The sequence below is a fragment of the Sardina pilchardus genome, chromosome 13 (assembly GCF_963854185.1).
Source record: "Sardina pilchardus chromosome 13, fSarPil1.1, whole genome shotgun sequence".
Classification (NCBI taxonomy): Eukaryota; Metazoa; Chordata; class Actinopteri; order Clupeiformes; family Clupeidae; genus Sardina; species Sardina pilchardus.
In genome coordinates, this window is record NC_085006.1 from 9,597,774 (window position 1) to 9,622,759 (window position 24,986).

The window sequence follows — 24,986 nt, forward strand, 5'->3', positions numbered from 1 at the left end:
ATGTGCACAGGCACACACACACACACACATTCACACACACACACACACACACAGAGAAAAAGTAGCTATGGCGTGAAGTTTGGGATTCTTAACACTCTAACATTAAATTTACTTATAATTTGTATGCCAATTACAAATTATATGTAATTGGCATATCACTATAGTTATAAATTCCACCCAAATTCAACTGCTGTTTCACTTCTTTATAATTATGATAGTAACTAACTAGCCTACTGGTAGTGTTAATAACTATGTTGTATTGTATGGCAAATGTTTTCCCATCTGTTTTTAGGTGTATTACCCCTGTTCAGATAGGACAGTGAATAGTGACAGGAAGCAAACTGGAGAGAGAGATAAAGTGAGATTGGGAAATGACCGCAGGTTGAATTTGGGACCACACAGTATGGACAAGGCCACTGCTACATTTCTGTATCCAGTCTCACTCACAACACCCACATTATGACACCCACATCAGCCCATGGATTTTCCCTACGTCATGTCAGGAGGCTTTATTTTCCAAAATTTTGGGGTTGGCAGTAACATAAGCTACCTCACCTCTTAGTTCAACAGTACAGTGCAAGTGGTATTTAGAAGATTTTCTTCCATACAGGGTACCAAATTAAATGAAGTGCAGTGAAGATGTGTTCTCTCTCGAGGGCTAAGACCTTACACACTTTCCAGTACCAATTACATGAACTACAGTAAAGACGTGCCCTCTCTTGGGGCTAAGACCATGCACACTGCCCTGAGGACATTTTCCAGTGATGCGCACATCTTCAAGTGCACGCTCTTGTAATTTAGTCGAGTCTGGCAAACTTCTCTGAAGATACTGCTCAGATCAGTCTCATAGTTTACAGGATTTCTGAACAAAAAGAAGGCCATTGTACAATCTCTAAGCTGCTCAAGAAAGCTGTCTAAGAATGTGCTTGTGTGTGTGTGGAAGGAGGGGATTTGATTTATTTTTATGATTTATGTTTATTTCTCGTCTTGTACTGTAGTAGGCCTATACATATTTTGTGGCCAAGCAAGAGTATACTGAAGTCATGTTCCGATAGGGCCAAGGGCTACTGTACATTATGTCATTGTATTTGTGTCCATTTTCTTGTGTGCACTTATCTCTCTACACGTGAGGTGTTCAGTCAGAGTTGCAGCAGGCTTATGTCACACGGTTCATGTGAACGCCGTTATGCGAAGACACATTATAAATGATATTGTAATAGTGTACCATCGTGTAATGTCATAGTGTTCTGGTGTGATGTCAAATTGAGTATGTTAATTGTAGACTTCTCTGAACTGGTGACTGGCTAGTTAGTTAATCAGTCATAGGAAGCACCTCTATGAGTGTCTCAGGGACTATTAGATAAGCATGGTGTCACTGCTCTCTCCCTCCCTCTATGCGCACAGTTGCAAGAATAAAGCCTCGTCTTCTTAATTGATTAGAGTCTCGGACTGGATCTCCTAGTCCATAATAGCAACAGCTATACCAAAGCTATCAATGTTTTCTTTTCCTGACGAGTGCAGAGAGGACAAAGTTTATTTCCTTTGTGACGAAGGGGCTGGACTGATTAGCCATTGCAGTATTGAGTGTTAGTGTGTTAGTCCTGTTCTCTGCTGAATGACTGGTGGGAGAGCAACACCAAAAAAAACAACAGTGCACATTTGAAGGGAAACTTCACTGCCTGAGTTTCTGTGACACTGTATGCGTGTGTGTCTCTGTGTGTGCATGCAACACCACTGCCAAAACCATGCTAAAGTCAGCACGGGTCAAAGCACAAAGTGGGAAGGGACAGACTCTGGTCTTGAGTTTGACAACGGCATTTATTGGTGAGCTTTTAAGACTTTAAGACCTTCAGAAAGTACAGCACCTCCAAAAACAGAAGGACAGAGGGGGGGAGAGAGAGAGGGAGACAGGCAGAGGGTGTGCAGGAGACCAGGACTGAGGAGAGGACAACATGTCTGTGACCGGAGGCAGCAGGGCTGCGGGGGCCTCCTCGCTGGACGAGCCCAGTGCCAAGCTGTTCTGCTGCAGCCCTTTGAGGCGCTGGATCCCTCTGGCCATCAGGGAAGAGCTCTACTGCATCCTGCGTCTGACCGGACCCCTGGTAAGAGATGCCAGCACTCTGCTTAAGTATCGCATTAGAGTTCATACGTCATGTACAGTACGTGGACTACGTAAACATTTAGTTAGTTAATATTTCATACCGTATGTGTAGCGTACTCTCAGATCCATATGTGATGTAAATATATCTATAAGAAATAAAAAAGGAAATTATAATATTTTTCATGATTAAAAAGGCTTCCAGGAATAAAGTGTCTCAACTTGGTGCATGGTGTCTCATATTAGTGTGTTTGCATTATTCTGCCATTTTTAATGACTACTTCCATCTGATTTGTCTTGATAGATATTCTACCGTGTTCTGAATTACCTGACACCATTTATTGTGACAGTATTCTGTGGTCGTCTGGGGAACACTGTACTGGCTGGCTATGCCATGGCATCAGTGGTGAGTTCCCCCCACTAATCATCCACTGTACAGTAGCCCATCTCATGAGATATTTCTGATTTACATGATCGGATCAATTATGTGTAATAAACATAACAAGTATTGTGATAAGTATAACAAATATGAACACATTACTTGTAACAAAAATGCTACTGTGCCAGGATGAACTATCGCCTGAGACAGAGATATTTGAAAAAGTTTTGAGATATACCTAGTCTTGCCATGTACATGCTATAAATAGCCTATCATGCAAGGTATCATTCATTCCCAATCTAAACAAAATAGCATGTGTGGATATTATAAGCACTTTTGTGTTTTGTTTTCCAGATAATAAGCATATCAACTTTAGCAACAGGAGGGGGACTAATCCTTGCATGTAACACTTTAGTATCTCAGGTAAAAATACACAATCCTCCGTTATAGTTCAGGCTCACTCTCATGACACAGCACAATTCTACAGTGTAACTTTGACATTGTTTTCTATACTGTATGTCCTGACCAGCACCATAAAAGCCTGACAGATCTGTGAGCAAATGTCCTGCTGCTGAGCTGTGTGTGCGTGCGTGTGTGTGTGTGTGTGTGTGTGTGTGTGTGTGTGTGTGTGTGTGTGTGTGTGTGTGTGTGTGTGTGTGTGTGTGTGTGTGTGTGTGTGTGTGTGTGTGTGTGTGTGTGTGTGTGCGTGCGTGCGTGCGTGCGTGCGTGCGTGCGTGCGTGCGTGCGTGCGTGTGTTTGTTCTCTGCGCAGACGTTTGGGGCGAAGAACCTGCTGCGTGTGGGGGTGATCCTGCAGAAGAGCATCCTGATCTTGCTGCTCTTCTGTCTGCCCTGCTGGGCACTGCTGGTCAACTCCCAGGCCATCCTGCTGGTGCTGGGACAGGAGCCTGAGGTGGCCAGGTAACCCTCGCTAGATATTCAAATTTCAGGTCAGGAGGGACTTTAAGAAAGATGTTTGTGCGCTATTTGCTGATGTAATGCTAAAGCATCAAACAGTTTCAGTTTCCCCCAGCTGTGAAAACAGAATGTGTGTTTGAAGATGGACATCTGGTTTTAGGGGACATAAATAAATATATTGCCGTGGGAAAAAACCCTGAGTTTACCATTTTTCTCAGTCACTTTGGTGCATTTTCTGTGCAATTAGTGCAAACTAAACTGCATAGCACAAGCATGTATCTTTCTCAAAATGCTTTATTTATGCCTGAAAAGCAAGTATTTATGCCATTGAAACTGTCAGTGCAATCAAAATGACAAGTCCTTGCGCCATTGTTTATATCAAGACACTGTAGTCAAACTGCTTTGTCTTGTTGTCAATATGACGGTTTTCTCTGTAAGTGAATGAACAATGTGCAAGGCAGCACTATTTTCTATGTAGCATAGCTATTTCAAAACTACAAAGTTACACATTTTTGAGGGTGGAGGGGGTTAATTGCACGAGAGTGGGTATGTTTTTATCATGTAATGCATTCATAGCAGCCTAAGGGAGGGGGGGGCATGATTGGGCAGGGACAGAGGGTTGTAAGGGGTGAGTAAAAAAACTGATTTATCTAGTGTCATACTAATCTGTTACTAATCTGTTACAGCTTTTTACAGCTGTTATCCGAAGTCTTATTATTATGCAGACGTTTTTCGCTACACAGTTTTGTCCACTGCCGTCTAGTGGATACTGTGATCTTTGGTGGGTGAAGACGGCACACTTTGATCGTTGCTACCCCAAAGCTAACTTACAATGCAATTTGCCATAGGCAATTAGCTTCAATTAAGTCCCGGATCTCCTTATATGGACAAAGATGACAGCTTTGGATCCTTTTTGTAGGCGAACTTCAGAGGTCTATACAGTATGTTACTTGTGTTACTTTTTAACTTGTCGGATGGTGGGGGTAAGCCTAAGCCAAGTCAGGATGTAGAATGTGGTCTATAGGGAAAAAAGTTTGGGAATCGCTGTGCTAGACAGACAATGACAACTTATGACATCCAGATAAACACTTTTGGATGTAATGACTCAAGCGATGAAATAAGCCCAATTTGTTTTATGGGATAGGACTACTCAGCATGGCGATGGCGCTAGTGCATATTGACCAACATGACATTTTACAAAACCAGTTATGTGTTTACTAAAACATGTTTGTTCAAGATAGGAATACTCTGCTTTAATGAAGAGCACAAATGATAAGATGACATGGAGTTTGAATTACCAGTTTTGATCATTTCAATTCTGATCTGACAAATGTGTCACAGCGACTAGGAAAAAACTGCACAATTGCGAGCTAATGCAGCTGCACTTTTGAGACAGAAAATACTTACATACATGTTAGTGGGAGTTATTGAATGGTCCAAATTACCATTCAATAACTTGATTTAACCATACAATATAATATGCCTTATGCTCAATATCCTCTTGTAGGATAGCGCAGATCTACTCGATTGCAGTGTTACCTGCTGTTCCGGTAAGGTACCAGACACTAGGACCTATCAACAATCAGTAAAATAAAACAATATTGATGGAATTATGCAACAGTCACTTTTGATCTATCTTCCTTATTAACCTGTTTCTGTTTTTTTTTTCAAATGACAGGCAATTTTCTTACACCTCTTGTTGGTCGCTTATCTTCAAAATCAGGTAAATCCCATGTACAGTAAAACTCTCTATCAGTTATACATGTCATGGTTATTTACATTTTGACTGAGTCCCTATGGAACATGTGACTTATAGGTAATGTTTTCTTTGGGTTGTAGGGTGTAATTCTGCCACAGGCCTACATGAGTGCTGTCGCTGCTGGGGGCACCTTGCTGACAAACTATGTTTTAGTGTCCTGGCTGGACCTCGGGGTCACGTAAGTGCACTCATATAACACAATTGATAATGCAAATGACAGCCAGTCAGTCCCAACAGCAGCTAAAAGATTTTAATTCTCTCTCTCATTCTCTCCCTCTCTCTCTCTCTCTCTCTCTCTCTCTATGTGTTTCAGAGGTTCTGCTGCAGCCAACTCAGTTGCTCAGATCATGAACTGTATTCTCTTATTGTCTTACATAATCTGGAGGAAGCTGCATGTTAAAACCTGGGATGGTAACTATAAGACTTGCCATTGCACCGCACCAGTCAATTCAGAATTCAGTTAACCCTAACTAATCACATTCCTTACAAAACTCTTAGATAAACACGCGTATCCCTAGCATTGACTAGTTAATGAATTGGCCTATGGTAAATTCATTTAGGCAAAGAAACATTTCCCTTGTGTGTGTTTATGTAGTAAAACACATGTTAAAGTAAGACAAATCTGTAGCCATCGATTAATCATTGACCTCTGAAGTTCGCCTACAAAAAAGCTACCATCTTTGCCCAAATAGGAGATCCGGTATCCTGAGATTTTTTCTATGGGAAAATAACATGGGGATTTTGAATTATCTGTTAAACTCTAGCGGGGACGAAGAAATTGGAAATGCAGACGTTTTCCACTACAAAGTTTTGTCCACTGCCGTCTAGTGGATACTGTGATCTTCGGTAGGTGAAGACGGCACACTTTTATCTTTGCTACCCCAGAGCCAACTTACAATGCAACTTGCCATAGGTAGTTAGCTTCAATTAACACCCGGATCTCCTTATATGGGCAAAGATGGCAGCTTTGGATCCTTTTTGTAGGTGAACTTCAGAGGTCTATTGGCTATGTATGTAACTATAACTATAATCATATAAATTGAAATCTGTGCATTGGTATAAAAAATAATTCCAGATATTGTGGCCAAAGTAGCAACAATTCTAAAACTTGGTTTTGCAACATCTGCAGGTGCTTTCTGGGTATGCCTTTGTGTGGCTACAGTATATTACCAAACTTCCATGAGTAATGCATTCAGAGCCATGAGCCATGGCGATGATGATAACAATTGGGGAGGGATAGAAGGTTGTATGGGGTGAGTAAAGGAGAATAAACGGACTTATCTAGTGTCATAGCATAGGTAGAGAAAAGACTGGAGTAAGAAGGCAGTGCGTAATTTATCAGAAATAATGATCAATCTGTACAGTACATCTGCTTTTTGGGGGCCTAGCAGCAAAGCTGCGAAGGCACCCATTGAGCTACTATCTTTTCCTATCATACCTCTGCCATTGGAGTCTATGGCAGCAAGAGCGCTGAAATTTGCCAGAAAGTTTCGGGGGACTCCATTGACCACACGCTCATTTACGCATCTGTAAACCCAGCTGTCTAGCACCACCAACGAGTCAAAATTTGGCTGAAGATTTAACCGCTGTGTCGAAAGTTGTGAAATTCGCCGCACTGATTCAGGACCGTCCCATGATCACTTTCATCAATTTACAGAACTTTATGCCCAACACTCTAGCGCCACCAATGGGTCGCACCTGGACTCACATTCACACATGTGGCCATTGAACGGTGCGTCCAATTTTCACAAAGCAGGCACCGTTGGAATCCCTGGACCGACCTGAGTTCAATGCCCCCCATTACATCACTTTCCACCATATTGGATTTAGTCCGAACTCTACAAAAAGTTTCAGCGGTCATGATGAGATGATCTTCAGACAGAGCCACACAAACGATGCTTCCTAGATTTTTCAATTTCAAGTTTGTTTGCCTGTGACAGCCAATCAAAAACGAAGCCGCTAAACAGGAAGTGGACTAAAATCTCGGCGACACTTTGAGTTACAGTAACAATTCCCCTTTTTTAATTATTCAATGTAGGCTTTTGGATACCCGTTTAGCATGACAGATGTGGCTAATTTGTCTAATTTGTCTGACCAAAAAGGTAATATTTCTTCCCATGAGTGAGAACATTACATAGTTCAGTATAAGATGTGCTGGGTGTGCACGAGTATTTATGTATTTTTTAAAAAGGGACAATGCACATCAATTGACATTTTTTTGTTTACACTCAAAATAAATGTAAATGTGCCAGAGTTAGCAAAGAAAACTTGTTAGAATGTTAGAGACTTCACTCTCCTCACTGTATAGGTCAGTGTATCAGCAAAATGAGTTTGAAACTGATATTTTAAGGCAGAATAACTACAACACGGTGTTGCTCCAAGGATTTGAAGAAAGCCATATTAGGATCTTCTAATCAAAGATCCTAATTTCACCGATTAATATGTGGAAATGAATAGAAGTGGAGTGCAAAAGCCAAGCTCAGTTGTTAGCCTGGCTTTTCAAAAGCTTTTTCAAAAGTTGTTTCGCCCTAGCTCTTCAACAAGATTTGTCTTGACACTTCAAGCTTTGCACCTCCACCAATAGAGAGTTCTCTGAGCAGGCGAAGCAGATTTGTTGTCGGCTCCACTCTCCTAGGAACTTTCTTTACTCTATTAGCATTCCTTCCGGCATCCCACCTGACATCATGCAGACAAGGCCCAGCGGGGCTTTAAAGCCCCGATCACGCTCGTGTGACAGGAATACGCATCAGCGTCGGACCACAGACAGGCACCCATGCGTGTTCTCTTAAAGCGGTTTCTTTTTCCTTTGGAGATTGAATCGAGGATCTGTCACTACAGAGATGCTTTATTCAGGAGCAGTGTGCCATAGATCAACATGGGCTGCTACTACATAATATGCCAAAGCAAACGTTGCGGAATAATCAGATGATGATATTTTCAACGCCGAGGCTGAAGACTGATGCTTCTCTCTTGCAAGGCTGGACCACGGAATGCCTCCAGGAGTGGGGCTCTTTTATGAGGCTGGCCATCCCCAGTGCCTTCATGTTTTGCCTAGAGTGGTGGGTGTATGAATTTGGAGGATTCTTTGCAGGTAAGTAAAACTCAGCACTTTGACGACAGTTCATACATTATATCTTATCTGTTTTTAATGAGACCTTTTTTTTGCCCTCTCCCAGGTATGTTGAGTGAAGATGACTTGGCAGCACAACACGTGGTCATGATGCTAGGGTTTCTAAATTATATGGTAGAGACCTATAATTCAACAGTCATTTTCTCAGTGCCTTCATGATCACAGATTACATTTCTGTCACAGCCACTCTCACTTACAGTAACTGCCACTGCATTGACATTTCAAAGGAGAGCAACACATTTGTGGCAGAACGGTTTGTCAAATTAGAGCAAATCTTTTGATAATGGTTATATATTTGTGTTTTGTTTTTCTGTGTGTTTTGTGTACAGTGCACTTTGTACCATAATTCTCATAATTCTTTGAGGCTTTTCTATGTGTTCGTGATGGAGAAGGAGAATGTCTGTGAGATTGTTGTTACTGTGGTCAAAGCTGAAGAGAAACATAGTTAAGGTTGCAGTAACCTCTCACCCATATAAATCTCACATAATCACATTTCCTTTCAACTTGAAAAGTTAACCCTATACGTGTCAAACATTGAATTACATTTTTGGGGCAGTTTAAAGTTTCACTCTGTTACATCTGGCAATTGAATAATGAAGTTAAACCAGAGAGGGTTCTTTGGTTAAACATTAGATTATTTTTTTACAATGTCAACATGACAAAGCATGTTGCATATTTAACCACTTAAGAACTATGTTGAACATTCTTAGAATCAGTCTGTGACTCCAGGCTAGGGTTCCAGGTAGTGAGGAAATGTGTTGTCTTGCCTTAGATTCCTCTAAGCATCCAGGCAGCCGCTTGTGCACGTGTGGGGAATGCACTGGGTGCTGGAGATACCAAAGGGGCCATCAGAACCAGTAGAATATGTCTTGTCCTCACAGGTCAGCTCCATTGCTTTTTCTTAGTTATTGCCGTACATACTAGGGGTGGCACGGTTCACAAAATCCAAGGTTCGGTTCGTATCACGGTTTAGGGTCACGGTTTTCGGTTCGGTACGGTTCTTGTTGTTATTTTTTCTTTTACTCTTTAACACTCCAGAAACATATTTCAGCATATAGCTTAATCATCCACAATTAGGCTAGAGTATTTAGAGAATAGTTATCATGTAATAATGCACAAACTGAATTTGACTTCACATAAAGCACATTATTGTCTCAGGAAACTTTAAGCTTCAGTTGAGATTTTGATAAAGCAAGAGGGAAGACATTGATGATTTCAACAATCTTTTAATTTATTTGGCAGGGATGGTGCACCAGCACAAAATGTAGGTCGTCCACCCATATTTTTCATTGCATCGCCTTTTCATCGCTCTCCTTTCATATAGTGTGAATGATTTTTTAACAAGATGTAAAGCTTGTCTTTATTTGAAACACACACACATTATGTAATTATTTATACATTCTATATACTGACATGTCTGATATTCATAACAGCAAACTTTATGCAGATTATATAGCCTACTATTCATTATAACTCCACCTCTTAAATTCAGCTGTCTGGCTGAAGCCTCACAATATTGTAAACAAAGTAGCAGGCTAAGCTCATCATAACCTACTGGTTGGACTGTTCAGTTTCCCCGTTTCAAGGTAAGCTAATACTTTTTCTCCTTGGGACAGGCCCTTTTAAGCTTTGGAGTTGAAAACATTGGTATTGAGATGGTCAGTCAACTTGAATGCAATAGCCTTCTAATGATGCTAACCGTTTTTAACAGTAATTTAGCTAATCGTCTTCTGTGCGTCATTGCGTGTTGTGTTCATGTAATACAGTATACATACATACTTTTACAGTTCTAATTCTATTACTTTGGATGCCTGTTTTACGTTGCACTTTTGACACTGTAAGGCCACCGTAGGTGCGCGCTAATTGTGTGAGGTTTTGGAGAAAATAAACAAGTGCGTTGCTGCATCCATGAAGTGAAGACTAGTCGTTATTTTAGCAACATAACATTGCGTTCACGATTGTGAATGTTCTATTTGGATTAGTGTGCATGTCGAGGGCGGGTGTCCATTGAACGCGCAAGGAGAATGAGTCTACTTCTACTGTTTGGTGAAGTTGCACGCATAGTCTACAGTTGCGGAAGAACATGCTTCCACCCGAGCAGGGTCAGGTGCATCAGTTTGACCACGCTAGGGATGATCTCTTGCACTTGCCATTTCTAAAACCTTGCGCGCAGCACTCAAAACGCCATACTCCTACTCTCGCACGTAAGGGAAACACGTCGTCACATATGGGAATCAATTGCGCATGCCATAACTAGCCTGAACCGTAGGACCGTACGACGAACACACACTCCGAACCGTGACATGCGAACCGCACGGTTCGGAGCATTTTTCAAAAACCGTGCCACCCCTAGTACATACTGTATCTCTTCCACTTTATTGTCACTTATGGTTGTCTGACTTGTTCGAACATGTTGTATTGTATTTTATGTATTTGAATTATTGTATGTCACGCACCTTGAGACCAAAGCAAATTCCTTGTATGTGAACACCTACTTGGCAATAAACCTGATTCTGATTAGTTTTAGCGATGAAGAATTCCACATTGCTGCCTTCTGCTGACCACAACCTCACCATACGTTTTCATCCACAGCTGTGTTTGCAGTGTTTCAGAGTCTTCTTCTAGCCTCCACAAAGTCATTCATTGGCTTTATTTTCACCTCAGATGAGTATGTCAGTTAAAATATTTTGTCATTCAAAATATTAAAAATCAAAGGCAGCTTTCTCAGATTATGTTTTTTCTCTTTGCAGGAAAATTGCAGAGATGGTCTCCGGAGTTCTCAATGTTTACTGTTTCTCACAGTTCCTCGATGCTATTGTGGTGAGTGGTGCCACCAAACTGATTACTATAAAAGACTGAAGCCTTTGAACCCTTTGGCTCCCACCTTTCCAAGACTTCAGAAACCCACCAATGGCGTCATTGTCACATATCTCACACATTTTTTTATCATTAAATATTTGATGAATTCGATGAATATTATTAAAGACAGACATGTTCATCCTCTCCACATAGCAATTAATTTGGATTCCAGACTTAGGTTGTGTGTGTGTGTACACTGTATGTACTGTACAGTACAGTATGTGTGAGATGTTTAAGTGATTGTCTGTCTTCCTCTCTCCAGTGTGTGTGTATGGGCATTTTCCTCGGTGCAGGACGACAGAGGATAGCTGCTGTGGCTAATCTCTTTGGCTACTACTGCATAGGGCTTCCTGTTGGAATTGCACTTATGTTTTCTGCAGGGCTACGAGTGACCGGTTTGTTATTTCTGTTCTCCCAATAATTGTCCTCTAAAACAGACAGAACATTCATCTATCAATCCATCTGTCTATCTATCTATCTATCTATCTATCTATAACCATCTCTTTCAACAGGCTTTTGGCTCGGCCTGTTGATCAGTGTCTGTTTTCAATCGACATTTTTCCTTACTGTTATCTCCAAAATGAACTGGAAGATTATAACCAAGGAGGTATGCCCGTTTTTCTACAATGTCACTATACTAGCAATGCATGTCGGAAGGGGAAAAAGGTTAACGATTAACAGACCGTAGTAGTTCAGTGAGAGGATTATGAAATCCAGCAGTTCACTAAAGCTGTGTTGTTGCAGGCGGTCGCACGTGCAGGGGCGAGTGTCTACACAGACCTTGTGCCTGGGCCTGAACAGTATCCCCTGGAGAGTAACAGAGAGGTTTGTGTTCACTGTGTATCTCTGATGTGATGTAACATCTACTGACACCTGTTAAGAGCTATAGAGCAGTGAAAAAAGTGATGCCCCATTTCTAAGTTGACAACTGAAATGATACTTTACATAATCAGAGAAACTTGCAGTTTATTATGACATTTCTGAAACTTATTCTCATATTTCATCTTTTGAAAAGTTTTGTGTATGACACATTTCATATACTGTGATCAGGCAACACATATGTTATATTCCACTAATAAATGTAACATCAGTAAACACAAATAATTTGTTTCCTTTGAGACAGACAGAGAACGGCCATGGGTCTGTGGTGCTGCAGGAGGAGCAGAAGGCTCAGGGCAGTAAGAGGCGGCAGCCTGCAGCTCTGCTCTCTCCCTCTCAGCTCCTTCTCAGGAGAGGCCTCACTGTGCTGGCTCTCCTCCTCATCCTCGGTGTGGGTGTCACAGTCCACCTCCTCCTGCCTCTACCAGAGTCCTCCTGGAGCTCAAGAACCAACGGCACCATAGACGCTGGAAACTGGACCACTGCCACCCCACTGGAACAAAGTACAATGTGGATGTAGACAACAAAGGGATTAGGGACAAGAGGCTAAATGTACATATGTGCAGTAGGCTATATACTTGTGCCTGCATGGGGCAAACTGATACACTTTCCAAGTTTCATTCATTTCACTTATGAGTTGGTCCTTTGGAATGAGGAGGTACCTCAAGATGTATGATACTTGTGTTTGTGAGAAACATCAATCGCAGCTTTGACTGGGTATGAACAATATGTTTTTTGTTAAAAAAAAAGGTTTATTCTGAGGGAATAGCACAAACTCTGTTGGGGAGGAGATGTTGAACTGCTAATCATTTTGACCACATGGTATACTGTACATTGGAAATATGATACATTTACTATATTGATGAAATATGCATATATATATTTTTTTTTTAAAGAATTTGGTTATTTCATAACCGCGATTCCCTGTGTATACTCTATACTGTATGTATCAATGAAATGTGCACTCGTTTTACTAAATTGTGGGCTTATTTGCTAAATCATGCTCTAATTTTATTTTTGCAAAAATGAGCGCACAATAACATTAACATAGTTGATGGACATTATGTATTTCTCAAACAATCATTTCAATAGTACAAACAAATTATATTGCTGCAATGTCATCCATGCCAATGCAGTCCTGCCAAAGATGAAGATTGGTAATAAAGTGACATATTACTTAATTACAATAAATTGCTTAGTTAAAGGAAGGAATGGGAGCAACCTACATGTAAGTGATCTTGTATCTGACTGTTTGAAGAATAGGCCTACATGAACAGAAATGTTTAGTCATTCCCTTTGTTCATTCTGATCTGCCCATGACGGCACAGAGTTAAGTCACTGAAACGTGAAAAACAGAGTCTCCTCTGTTTGAAGTGAACTTTAAGCGCTCAGTGCAAAGGTTAGCTTGAAGCTGCTGCACAATTTCCACAGCTGCAGGCCTTATTGGAACATTGCTAAATCTGCTCATATAGAGGTAAACATCCATTTGCTAGGGTTAACTTGAGACGTTTCCATGTCAAAACACACTAAAGTGAGAGGATGTATTGACGTGGTTGTGTGGTCAAATTATTTAAATTTAAATTCAGTGACAATGCTGTTTATACATTTCTGGTGTATTGTGGAGAAATTTATTGAAGTATTTACTGTTGATGCAGCTTTGATTCCCAGGGCTTTTATACATGGCTTTAGCCATTTACTACAGGCTGTCAGCAGGTTCAGAGATTCCAATAAAAGTGTTCAAATGTGTGCCTTTAAAGATCACTTTTTGCCTCTTTCTTATGCATTGTCAATCACTAACCTATCACTTAAGTAGACAGTAAGCATGAAAGTATGTTCTTTGCCATCAGAGTGCTGATAAGAAACATAAACGGCCATCGATCGGAGAAACTCAGCATACATTACATACAGTATCAGTTAGCATCCCCTCACTGAGTAAATCAAACTTGTGCTCAACTCCTCCTTTAATCAGTGACCTTTTAAGAAAGCTGAAAGCCTCTTACCCCTGACGCTGGCTGAAGGATGGCACCATAGTGGCCCCTGACTCCCCTTGGCCAGCCCAGGGCTGAGGAGAGGACAACATGTCTGCGACCGGAGGCAGCAGGGCTGCGGGGGCCTTCTCGCTGGACGAGCCCAGTGCCAAGCTGTTCTGCTGCAGCCCTTTGAGGCGCAGGGTCCCTCTGGCCATCAGGGAAGAGCTCTACTGCATCCTGCGTCTGACCGGACCCCTGGTAAGAGGTCTTGAGTTACCACTCGTGTGATGTGCAGGATATCTGCCGACGAAGGCTATATTTGTATGTTTTTTATATATGCTTTCTTTTTTATCAGGATCTTCTTTGAGTCTTTGACTGTCCATATGCTTTTATGTATCTGCCATTACTGTCCATATGCTTTTATGTATCTGCCATTACTGTTTGGTTTTGTTTATGTAAAGCACATTGAATGACCTCTGTGTATGAAATGCGCTATATAAATAAACTTGACTTGACTTGACTATATGATTTTGGCTTGAGTGAAATTATAAATCGGTCCATCAGAATGGGAAAAAACGTTTTATTTTAAACCGATCTGCTGTGTAGAGGGTGGCAGACAGAGACCGCAATCATTATACATTATCATTTCTGTTCCCTCTGGAAAGTACTGTTTTACCCCATACCTTGTACTTCCTCTAATGTGTTGGGTTTTGAATGAAACAGACGCTGTGGTAGCCAGCTGGACACACAAACAGCTTTATGCAATGAACGCCTACTGGGTACCCAGTGTGTCCCAGCTGCTTGATTCCTAAAAATATGGCAACGTAGCTCTCAGTTAGAACTGCTGAGTCACCTGTTGTCTCTGCATCCATCCTTTCCAAACAAGTCCACATAACCTACGTAGGAATTGGACTGATGCTGTGCATGCTTTTTGTGGCCATTCCATAATTGATGTCTTTCAGAGTGTGACTGTTTCTTTTGCCTTTGCTGTCTCCTCAGGTTTCGTGTCGTACTCTGAATTACCTCTTGCCCTTTGTGGTGACGATATTCGTTGGCCGCCTTGGGAACAGTGCTCTTGCTGGTTATGCCATGGCCTGTGCTGTAAGCCCTTCCATCTACTTTCCATTCACGTCCCATCAGTCTTGGTGGATTCTTTTATAACCGACTGCATAAGCCATTCAGACCATTTCTGTTGTTAGTGACAGTCTGCTCTACAGGTTATAAATATATCAAGTGCATCTACGGGTCTTGGATTAACCCTAGCCTGTGACACACTAATTTCTCAGGTAGGCTTCACCTTGATGTTGATACGCATGATTTTCCAGATGACTGAAACCTGATAGCCTTAAAAAAAAAAAAAAAAAAACAGGATTCTTATTCAATCACATAAGATGAAAGCTACGCCAGAGGACATGTTGATGGTGGTGTTTTTAAACTAAAACGGTCTCCCCTGTCTGGCATTGTAAGTGTGTGATTATGTTTTATGAAATGACAGGATGAAATTGCGTTTGTGATGGTAAGCTTTAAGACAATGCGTCGATTAATATACAGAATGCATGCTTATGTATGCATGCATTGTGTGTGTGTGTGTGAGAGAGAGTGTTTGTGTGTGTGTGTGTGTTAGAGAGTGCCTGTGTGTGCCTGTGTGAGTGTGTCTGTATGTGTTTGTGTGTGTGTCTACGAGCAAGTGCCCTGCTGCTGAGCTGTGTGCATGTGTGTATGTCTGTGTTTGTGTGTGTGTGTGTGTGTGAGTGTGTGTGTGCGTGCATTCGTTTGTGTGTGTGTGTGTGTGTGTGTGTGTGTGTGTGTGTGTGTGCATGTGTGCATGTGTATCTGTGAGCAAGTGCCCTGCCACTGAGCTGCATGCGTGTGTGTGTGTGTGTGTGTGTGTGTGTGTGTGTTTGTTCTCTGCGCAGACGTTTGGGGCGAAGAACCTGCTGCGTGTGGGGGTGATCCTGCAGAAGAGCATCCTGATCTTGCTGCTCTTCTGTCTGCCCTGCTGGGCACTGCTGATCAACTCCCAGGCCATCCTGCTGGTGCTGGGACAGGAGCCTGAGGTGGCCAGGTAACCCGTGCTGGAAGCTGGGTGCTGCAAATCTAGAGTTTGTAGGCTGCCATCGTTGCAATAGCAATTCACTCCAGTGAAATAAATTGTGTGGCGTGTGACAGAGTGCTGTCAGTATGTGGCCTAACTGCCGCAAGCTCCTTGCTGTTGCAGTCAGGCTGCAGGTTTGACTGATCTCTCCCTCTCTCCTATACATGGACATAAATTCAATTGTCTTCAAAGGCACAATATCTGAAGACATAAAAGATACAATTATTAAAAAACACTTTATAATAACTACTGTACTGTACTACTGTACTGTAATTCATAATTTATTAAGCATTTGTTACCTATTATTTAATGGTTTATTCATCTTTAGCAATTTATTGTTCATGCTTAATTTATCATCAGTAAAGCATTTGTTCACTAAGTTATCAAAGGTTTGTTCATAGTAAATAAAGGATGTATACCTTATAAATAATGAAACAACCATTTATAAATTACTTTTTTCCCTATTAAGAACCAGTTGCTAACTAGTAATAAATGCTTTGATCATCAATTGTTAAGTATTACTCCTGTGTTAATTCTCATACTATTATTCATGATTAGCTCAGGAGTTATAAGTGGTTAGTCAATTACATTTTGTGAGCTCATCTAAAGTGAGGACTGTATATGCCTTGCTACACATTTACAAATGAGTTATAAAGGTTATATTTGCATTTATTCATTTAGCAGACACTTTCATCCAAAGCGGCTTATTTACTATGAACAAACCATTCATAACTTTGTGAACAAATGCTTAACTGATGATAAATTATGCATGAACAATACACAACTAATGATGAACACACCATTAACTAATAGGTAACACATGCTTAATAGATGAGAAATTGTGTATAGTTATTATATAACGTGATACCAATTCTGATCATTTTTGTGAAATGTAAACAGGAATGAAATCACAATTAAACATTATTACATTACATCACACAGCTGTTTTTTTATGTTGTTTTCCATGTATTTGAATAACTGAACTTTACCCTGATATCAACTTGTCATTCATTGCCTTTTTTATCTTTCAGAATAGCAGAAATATATGTGTTTGCATATCTTCCCGCCATACCGGTTTGTGTGAATAATATATCAAACCACATTTTAAATCACAATTCAACATTATCATTTAATCCTTCAATACATTGTCTCAATCTCCAAATTACAGGCTTTGTTCATGCATCAGTTAATGATGTCCTATCTACAAAACCAGGTAGGCCTATGCTATCTGTTGTTTTATTTCATGTGTTTTTCCCAAAGACATCATACGTTGTATCATGCATGTACAGTATCCATGACACTATGTCTTTTGTCTCTGTGCAGGGGATAATTTTACCACAGGCATATTCAGCTGTTATGTCCAATATTTCCAATCTATTAACACACTACGCTCTGGTCTCCTGGCTGGACCTCGGAATCATGCACATTATCCTGTAGCTTACTCAATAGATTAATGTAAGGTTGCAAATTGATATAATATGAGGTATATCAACATTTAATAAATGGAAGGGAGAAACATTTTGGGAACGGATCCTTTAACTATTCTAATTTAATTCGAATAGTTAAAGGATCCATTCCCAACTGGATATTTTCCCCTTTCCAGAGGGTCTGCGGTAGCCAACTCTCTCTCGATCATCTACAACATGCTGTTCCTCTTCCTCTGCATCTACTGGAGGAAGCTGCACGTGACCACGTGGCCAGGTAAGAGGAGGTGTCTCATAGTGTTAGTCAACAAACATGGCCACATGAACAGGCACTATTCTAGATAATAATGCTGTGGGCTACCTCACGGATGAACTCCAATCAGACGTCAGATGTCACAGTGAAAACACAAGGAATACATTTACATGTACATGTACATGCACTATTCTTGCATTATGGGCAGTGGGAGTGTAGTGCTAAAGTGGTGGCCTGGCAGGCATTAGCCATTAGCCAGATAAATTGAGAGTCAGAGTTATCCTTCAACCTCGGGTTGTTCTGGGGAGACTGACCCTTAATAAGAATAGTTGGTTATAGTTAACGTACTGTATGTACTGTAAGTCACTTTGGATGAAAGTGTCAGTCAAATGAATAAGTATGCACATAGAATATCACTGTCATGGTGCTTAACAGCAGCATACTTACTTTTTAATGAAGCATACGCTGCACACACTTGTCAGGCCTACTGTACTGTGTCACCAGCTCTGGTACTGAGTGTGAGTGTTGTGTTGTGCCACAGGCTGGAACTCAGACTGCCTGCAGGAATGGGGTTCTTTGAAGCTGGCCATCCCCAGTGCCTTCTTGTGCTGCTTTGGGTGGTGGATCTATGAGATCGGAGGATTCCTAGCAGGTTTTTTGCTTTTTGTAAAAACACACAATAAACACCTGTATTGTAATGGCAGCGGGCAGCTCAGCATAGAAACTGACTTTTTGTTTCTCATCAGGTATGCTGAGTGAGGAGAACCTCGCAGCCCAACATGTGGTCATCATGCTGGCCTACATTAACTACATGGTATAGCCTGTTCATCAATGTCAACAATACATCACTCATTCACACTCCTCTGAAAATTGGATTTAACTTGCATACATACATTGATGGATGTCATGTGCAAGCATAACTGAAAAGGAGAACAGTTTGGCATGCTCCTACAAAGATTAATCCACTACGGACAGAGCTGCTTTTTTGTAATAGAGGCAGACAGGTTCATGTAATGCCAGCCTTAGGCAACACATTCACCTTCAGCGACAAGATCCTGAAGGTATTCTGGTGACTTTGCCTCAAGTGACGAACACATAGGCCCAATCCCAATGTCCGGACTCACAGACTTTGGTGCGCGTGCTCGCATAACTCGTAAGGGCTTAAGGCTGTCCCAATGTCGAATTACAACAGGCGTGTGGGTTTGAGTAAACACTTACCGAGCCCTTTCTGTGAGTCTGCATCGGTGCAGACTTAACCTAAGGGAATTACCCACAGTTCAAAGTGTTGTGACGTTTTCCACGGAGATCATAGGAAAATCCGGAAATGACAAAGGTAAACAACAGCACGACACAAACGTGCATGGTGCAAATGTTAGCAACTTCTTTGTTAGTAAACATCGCCAAGGTACATGTGATCTTGTGAAGTGCTGTCCCAATCCCAAATGCCTATAGGCGTGTTCAAGTTCAACTCCAAATGACCTCTTGCAGCAGCGAGAGCTGCCGGTGGCAGCAGGGGAGGGGATACAAACGCTGCTATGTAGTTGTACACTCTCTACTTCCCGTAGTCTAGACTTGACCATGTGACGAATCACGAGGCACGGACCCGCACAGACCCTTGTGGATATGAGGAGGCATCTAAACATCTGCACATACGTCAGGGATGTAAAAGCCAATTGGGGCAAAGTCCTGACGTCATGAAGGCAGGGTCTAGGCTCCGCTGCGCTCCGCAGTACCTAGAGCTGCTGCTCCGCTGCTGAGCAGCCGCCTGGCCACGCCTTGCTCCCGCGATAAGTTGAGGCCATGTGATACCGACTGCCGAGTCGAAAACACACCCATCTAGACCATTGTGGACAGATTTTTAACCAGGTGCATCTTGTGCTGCGCAGTTTTTGTGCTGCGCAGCCATCTTGAACGCGCCTATTATCTGGCCTCACATGTGGCCTCATAGTGCGTTCATGCAGCTCGGAACCTCGGAGGACCCGCCTTAAAAAAGTCCCGACCTCCGAAAAAAGTGTGTTCATGAGATCAGTTCGGAAAAGAAATACAGGAAACGCATAAATACGTTATTACAACTGCTTAGTATGGTTGAGCAAGAAGAAAAATGTCTTGGGCGAGTGTTTCTGTCTGTGCTGTTAATTTAGTGACAAATTACCTTGCCTATTTGTAATGACAGTGAAATTCACCTCTTGTGTTGTTGCAAGGGAGGCCGTCGTGGTTGGAGAATATGACAGTGGCGTCAAGTCGGACACCTCGGGGCACAAAACTTCCGCACGAGTCTCCGAGCCAACCCAACCTAGCGTTCATGTCATTTTTCCGCTATCGGAGGTCAGAAATTCCCAAAGGTCCGATGTGCATGAACGCACTATCACACCCTCACTCAGCACCTGAGATCAATTAAGTCTGTGAGTCCTTAGTTCTAGTCTTTGGGGCTGACATTGGGATTGGGCCATTGACAACAGTCACAAGTTTGCCAAAAGTTGCCTTTAAAAACAGTTCTCCAATCATATTTATTCAAGTTCGCATCACAGCCTCTTTAAATCATTTATACAATTGTGCTGTTCTTACCTTATTTGTGTGTGGCTGTTAAGATCCCTTTAGGCATCCAAGGGGCTGCCTGCATTCGTGTGGGAAATGCACTAGGTGCAGGAGACACTGCAGGAGCCATCCTCACCAGCAAAGTGGTTTTGATCTTCGCAGGTAAACAAAAGCTTACATTTCCCACCCCCTCATGTTTTTGGGCTCCATGGTTACATGATGAGTCGGATGGTTCTGACTGCCTTCTCTGTTCTGTTCTGACTGGATTCTACAGCTGTACTGGCCATTTTTCAAGGTGTCATCCTACTCAGCGCAAAACATGTACTTGGATACATTTTTACCTCTGACGAGTAAGTTGACCAGATCAGTGGCACAACTTTTTATTTAATGTTGTCTCAACAAAAAATGTGTCATTCACATAACTGTGTGTATAATATATGTGCTTGTGCTCTTATTTACAGGAATATTGCTGCACTGGTGGCAAAGCTCTTAGATGTCTATTGTGTACTTCAGTTTTCCGACGCAGTTGTGGTAAATAGGACACATTATTCTAAGTCGATGAACGGGTGTGACTGTATATGTTTGAATATGTGGTAGTTGTACAAGTCATTAAGTGTGTTCCTTCCTTTTCAGTGTGTCAGCATGGGTATTCTTCTAGGATTAGGACAGCAGAGGATAGCAGCAATAGCTTTTCCAATTGGATACTACTTGATTGGGCTTCCACTACTGATAGCCTTGATATTCGCCGCTCAACTGGAAGTCATTGGTAAGATACAGTACTATCCTGAAAGCTCTCCCAACCGATCCTGAGGAGACCATGGATTTGATCATCTAAATCTTTTTGTTTTCTAGTCTGCCCTACATTATTATTTTTATTTCCTATCATCACATTTCCTATCATTATTGTTTTTATTTCCCTTGCTATTTAACATATGTTTTCCTCTGTTTCATTCACAAAGGCTTTTGGCTTGGCCTTCTCATCGCATCCGTTCTGTTGGCGGTCTTTTTCGTCATAGTCATCTTCAAGCTGGACTGGAAGAAAATGACAAAAGAAGTAAGACTGTCTTACAGTGGGTTCAATTGTCTTTCACTGCAAAATCTGGTGTGGCTTATTTGATCTATCTTCAAACATCAGTCAAGATATGCACTGTGAATTACAGGCCGTAGAACGAGCAGGCAAAGCAGTCAATGTGGATTCAATGACATCACTATCAGAGCCTGAACCGGACCTGTTGATCTCAGGAAACAAAGCCATGGTAAGCATTGGCCTTACAGTCTGAGGCATGATACCTTCACTCTTTAGTTACTGTTACTTATTGTGGATATATTATTGACACTTCACTATCTGTCGGGTGATATCTATTTCAGTATCCAGGGTCTTTCAAGAGGGGTCTAAAGCCATATCTGTTCAGAATGCACTTAGTTAATTAAGCGTTTCTTATGAGTTTTGGTTTGTATATTATAGTATTTGTTTGTTTTAATTTTCAATTTTAATTAGACTATTGATTGCCTCTACATTAGTGTTTATTATTGCCATGTAGTCTTATACCAACTTTTAACCATGTTTTACTGTTTTGTTTGCAAGTTGCTTTGGACAAAAGCATCTGCCAAATCCCATAACCATAACCATAACCATCTATTTCAGTTACTGTTACAAAACAACATGTCTGCCCTCTTCTTCTCCTTACAGCAGTAGAGGCCTGAATGCACAGATTAAGAGCGACTAGAATAGGTTCTATGGTTAAGCTATTTGGCAAACGCCTTTGTCCAAAGCGATACATGCAAATAAAAACAATACAATGATTAATTTAACAGTGGACAATTTCAAAAAGTTGGTCAGACTACAGTAGGGAGAATAGCAATATAAACAATAAACAATATAAATTCAAGCAAACCTAATGAAAATAAACAATGAATGAAGTGGAATAGATCTGGTTTGGTCTGGTTTTGGCCACTATCGTCCACTGCACTCTATGCTTACTGTGTTATTAGAGCAGTATACTGCTGACCGTGCATTCTCTGCCTCAGTTATGGCTGAAGAGGTTTAGAGAGACCATTTGGATGATTATGATGATGGATGCAAATTATTCGGTCACATTATTTGTGATGTTCATTTCTGATTTGTGATGTTTTCTCCCCGGTTCAGACAGAGAACGGCCATGGGTCTGTGGTGCTGCAGGAGGAGCAGAAGGCTCAGGGCAGTAAGAGGCGGCAGCCTGCAGCCCTGCTCTCTCCCTCTCAGCTCCTTCTCAGGAGAGGCCTCACTGTGCTGGCTCTCCTCCTCACCCTCGGTGTGGGTGTCACAGTCCACCTCCTCCTGCCTCTACCAGAGTCCTCCTGGAGCTCAAGAACCAACGGCACCATAGACGCTGGAAACTGGACCACTGCCACCCCACTGGAACAAAGTACAATGTGGATGTAGACAACAAAGGGATTAGGGACAAGAGGCTAAATGTACATATGTGCAGTAGGCTATATACTTGTGCCTGCATGGGGCAAACTGATACACTTTCCAAGTTTCATTCATTTCACTTATGAGTTGGTCTTTTGGAATTAGGAGGTACCTCAAGATGTATGATAGCCTACTTGTGTTTGTGAGAAACATCAATCGCAGCTTTGACTGGGTATGTAGATGAACAATATGTTTTTTGTTAATAATAAAAAAAAAAAGCTTATTGAGGGAATAGCACAAACTCTGTTGGGGAGGAGATGTTGAACTGCTAATCATTTTGACCACATGGTATACATTGGAAATATGATACATTTAATGTATATTGATGAAATATCCATTTTTATTTTCAAAAAGAATATGGTTATTTCATAACCGCGATTCCCTGTGTATACTGTACTGTATCAATGAAATGTGCACTCGTTTTACTAAATTGTGGGCTTATTTGCTAAATCATGCTCTAATTTTATTTTTGCAAAAATGAGCACACAATAACATTAATATAGTTGATGGACATTATGTATTTCTCAACCAATCATTTCAATAGTACAAAAAATGATATTGCTGCAATGTCATCCAATGCCAATGCAGTCCAGCCAAAGATGAAAGACAAGATTGGCAATAAAGTGACATATTACTTGACATGCAATTCCAAGGAATTGCCAGTGCATGAAAATGCAAAAATGTATAGATAGATAATGTAGATATGGTTATTAAGGTGTAGCTAGGGTAAACATGGTGGTTGCATAGTTTAAAGAGAGTTGACAGACAGTTTAAAGCTTAAACATTCCAGTTCTAACTTAACTAATGATTACTAAGAGGTATGTTAAAATGTGAACTATGCTAACAGTGATAACCAGGTTGATTGGTTTACTTAGCTTTTGATTTATAACAGTTATGGTAAAAATGCTAACAATGTTAACTATGTTAACAATGCTAACCAGGTTGGTCAGCTAACTTATCTAGAAGTTATGCTAAAAATGCTAACTATATTAACAATGCTAACCAGGTTGATTAGCTGACTTAACTAATTATTTCTTGCAATAATCTTAAAAATGCTAGCTATGTTAACAATGCTAACAATGCTAACCAGGTTGATTAGCTAGCTTGGTTCATGATTTCTAGCAGTTATGCTGAAAATGCTAACTATGTTAACAATGTTAATTATGCTAACCATGCTAACTAGCTAACTTGCTAGTGAGGACTTTTTTTAAAACATTTGTTGCTAGGGTATCCATGGTCGCCACTATCAGGAATAAAGAAGTTACTGAAGTATAATCATGTTGGTTGCAATGGAAACTGTCATAAACGCTTAATTTTAATGGTTGCTATGTTGGTTGCTAGGTACATGGAGGTTTCATATAGTTGACTGGAGGCATAGTTGATGATAACTGACAGTTCGAATGGTTGAACAGTTAAATAGTTGAGTAGTTTCAATGGTTAAATGATTTAATAGTATTTTATTGCAGTGAGGACTTTTATTTTGAAACAGTTGTGGGTGGAGGAAACAGTTAAACAGGATAGTCTTCACAGAGAAATTGTATCAGAGAATGTCTAATAAGGGGAGAACGACCACTCGCTGAATACTTCCGCATGGTACTGCAACTAGAGGGGGATCGCGAGCAAGTGGAGAATGAATGGAGGTGAATGGAGTTTCTCCTAAAATCCACTTTTTTCTGGATATAAGTTTTTGTGTAGAAATCGGAATATTGCCTGTGAAAGGGGGGTCAAGGAAAATACACACAGCTGAGTATTAGATTTTTTAAGTCCCTTAATTGCTCTAAAAAGCCTTTCAAATGTGTCAATGACGTCATTCATTAGCAGGGTGCTAGTGTGTTATGGGCAACAACGACCAAGCCTGTGAGAAACCAAAGGGCCATAAGTAATTGTTCATTCAACTTTCGACCTATAACCCATATTGAGCTTGCAGAAACTAAAATCCAATCTTTGATTTTTAAATGACAATCAGGTGAAACAGACCAATTTAGCTGTCTAGCCCCATAGACCCCCATTGTTTGATCACTTGCTCGTGATCGCCCCTAGTGGAACTGCAACAGGAACTGCAGGTACAATGCAGGTACAAAGGAGTTAATGTCGAGTGGACCGGCTCTCCATAAATGGGCTCTGATTGTATGCTTAAAGCCTGAGAGAGGGAGATGTAGGTGGCCGGAACACCTGGGATAAGATTCTAATTGATTAACGACCCGAGTGTCATAGAGGCCAATGTTAAGTCTATGGG

The 24,986-nt window shown here is 41.1% G+C and overlaps 2 protein-coding genes and 1 long non-coding RNA gene across 4 annotated transcripts; 2 read left to right on the forward strand and 1 right to left on the reverse strand.

The window, feature by feature from the left end:
* Positions 1–1,595: 1,595 nt before the first annotated feature.
* On the forward strand, positions 1,596–13,782 carry LOC134099850 (multidrug and toxin extrusion protein 1-like). Its single transcript, XM_062552867.1, has 17 exons — positions 1,596–2,102; positions 2,403–2,504; positions 2,832–2,900; positions 3,249–3,397; positions 4,902–4,944; positions 5,073–5,117; positions 5,234–5,331; positions 5,467–5,564; positions 8,131–8,244; positions 8,330–8,397; positions 9,056–9,164; positions 10,876–10,951; positions 11,034–11,103; positions 11,405–11,537; positions 11,655–11,749; positions 11,887–11,967; positions 12,266–13,782. The coding sequence occupies exons 1-17, from the start codon at positions 1,953–1,955 to the stop codon at positions 12,539–12,541; spliced, it is 1,776 nt and encodes a 591-aa protein (XP_062408851.1). The 5' UTR covers positions 1,596–1,952; the 3' UTR covers positions 12,542–13,782.
* Positions 12,384–20,937, reverse strand: LOC134099851 (uncharacterized). Its single transcript, XR_009941184.1, has 5 exons — positions 20,329–20,937; positions 18,211–18,423; positions 15,015–16,287; positions 14,022–14,246; positions 12,384–12,514 (listed from the first exon to the last, which is right to left on the reverse strand). It is a non-coding gene; the product is annotated as an uncharacterized LOC134099851 (long non-coding RNA).
* On the forward strand, positions 13,936–23,200 carry LOC134099848 (multidrug and toxin extrusion protein 1-like). Of its 2 annotated transcripts, XM_062552865.1 has the most exons (17): positions 13,936–14,249; positions 14,991–15,092; positions 15,209–15,277; positions 15,908–16,056; positions 17,118–17,160; positions 17,255–17,299; positions 17,410–17,507; positions 17,690–17,787; positions 18,305–18,415; positions 18,510–18,577; positions 20,352–20,460; positions 20,573–20,648; positions 20,760–20,829; positions 20,932–21,064; positions 21,258–21,352; positions 21,459–21,554; positions 22,445–23,200. In XM_062552865.1, exons 1-17 carry the CDS (start codon positions 14,100–14,102, stop codon positions 22,718–22,720), a joined length of 1,788 nt encoding a protein of 595 aa, XP_062408849.1. In that variant the 5' UTR covers positions 13,936–14,099; the 3' UTR covers positions 22,721–23,200. The 2 variants fall into 2 exon arrangements, with proteins under 2 accessions (XP_062408849.1, XP_062408850.1); XM_062552866.1 differs by lacking the exon at positions 15,209–15,277.
* The last annotated feature ends 1,786 nt before the right edge of the window (positions 23,201–24,986 follow it).

Coding starts and splice junctions, on each gene's coding strand:
- LOC134099850 (XM_062552867.1), top strand. CDS start 1,953: ATGTCTGTGACCGGAGGCAGCAGGGCTGCGGGGGCCTCCTCGCTGGAC. Junction 2,103..2,402: donor TGCGTCTGACCGGACCCCTG/GTAAGAGATGCC, acceptor TTGTCTTGATAG/ATATTCTACCGTGTTCTGAA. Junction 3,398..4,901: donor CAGGAGCCTGAGGTGGCCAG/GTAACCCTCGCT, acceptor ATCCTCTTGTAG/GATAGCGCAGATCTACTCGA.
- LOC134099848 (XM_062552865.1), top strand. CDS start 14,100: ATGTCTGCGACCGGAGGCAGCAGGGCTGCGGGGGCCTTCTCGCTGGAC. Junction 18,416..18,509: donor GATCGGAGGATTCCTAGCAG/GTTTTTTGCTTT, acceptor GTTTCTCATCAG/GTATGCTGAGTGAGGAGAAC. Junction 21,353..21,458: donor GGAAGAAAATGACAAAAGAA/GTAAGACTGTCT, acceptor TGTGAATTACAG/GCCGTAGAACGAGCAGGCAA.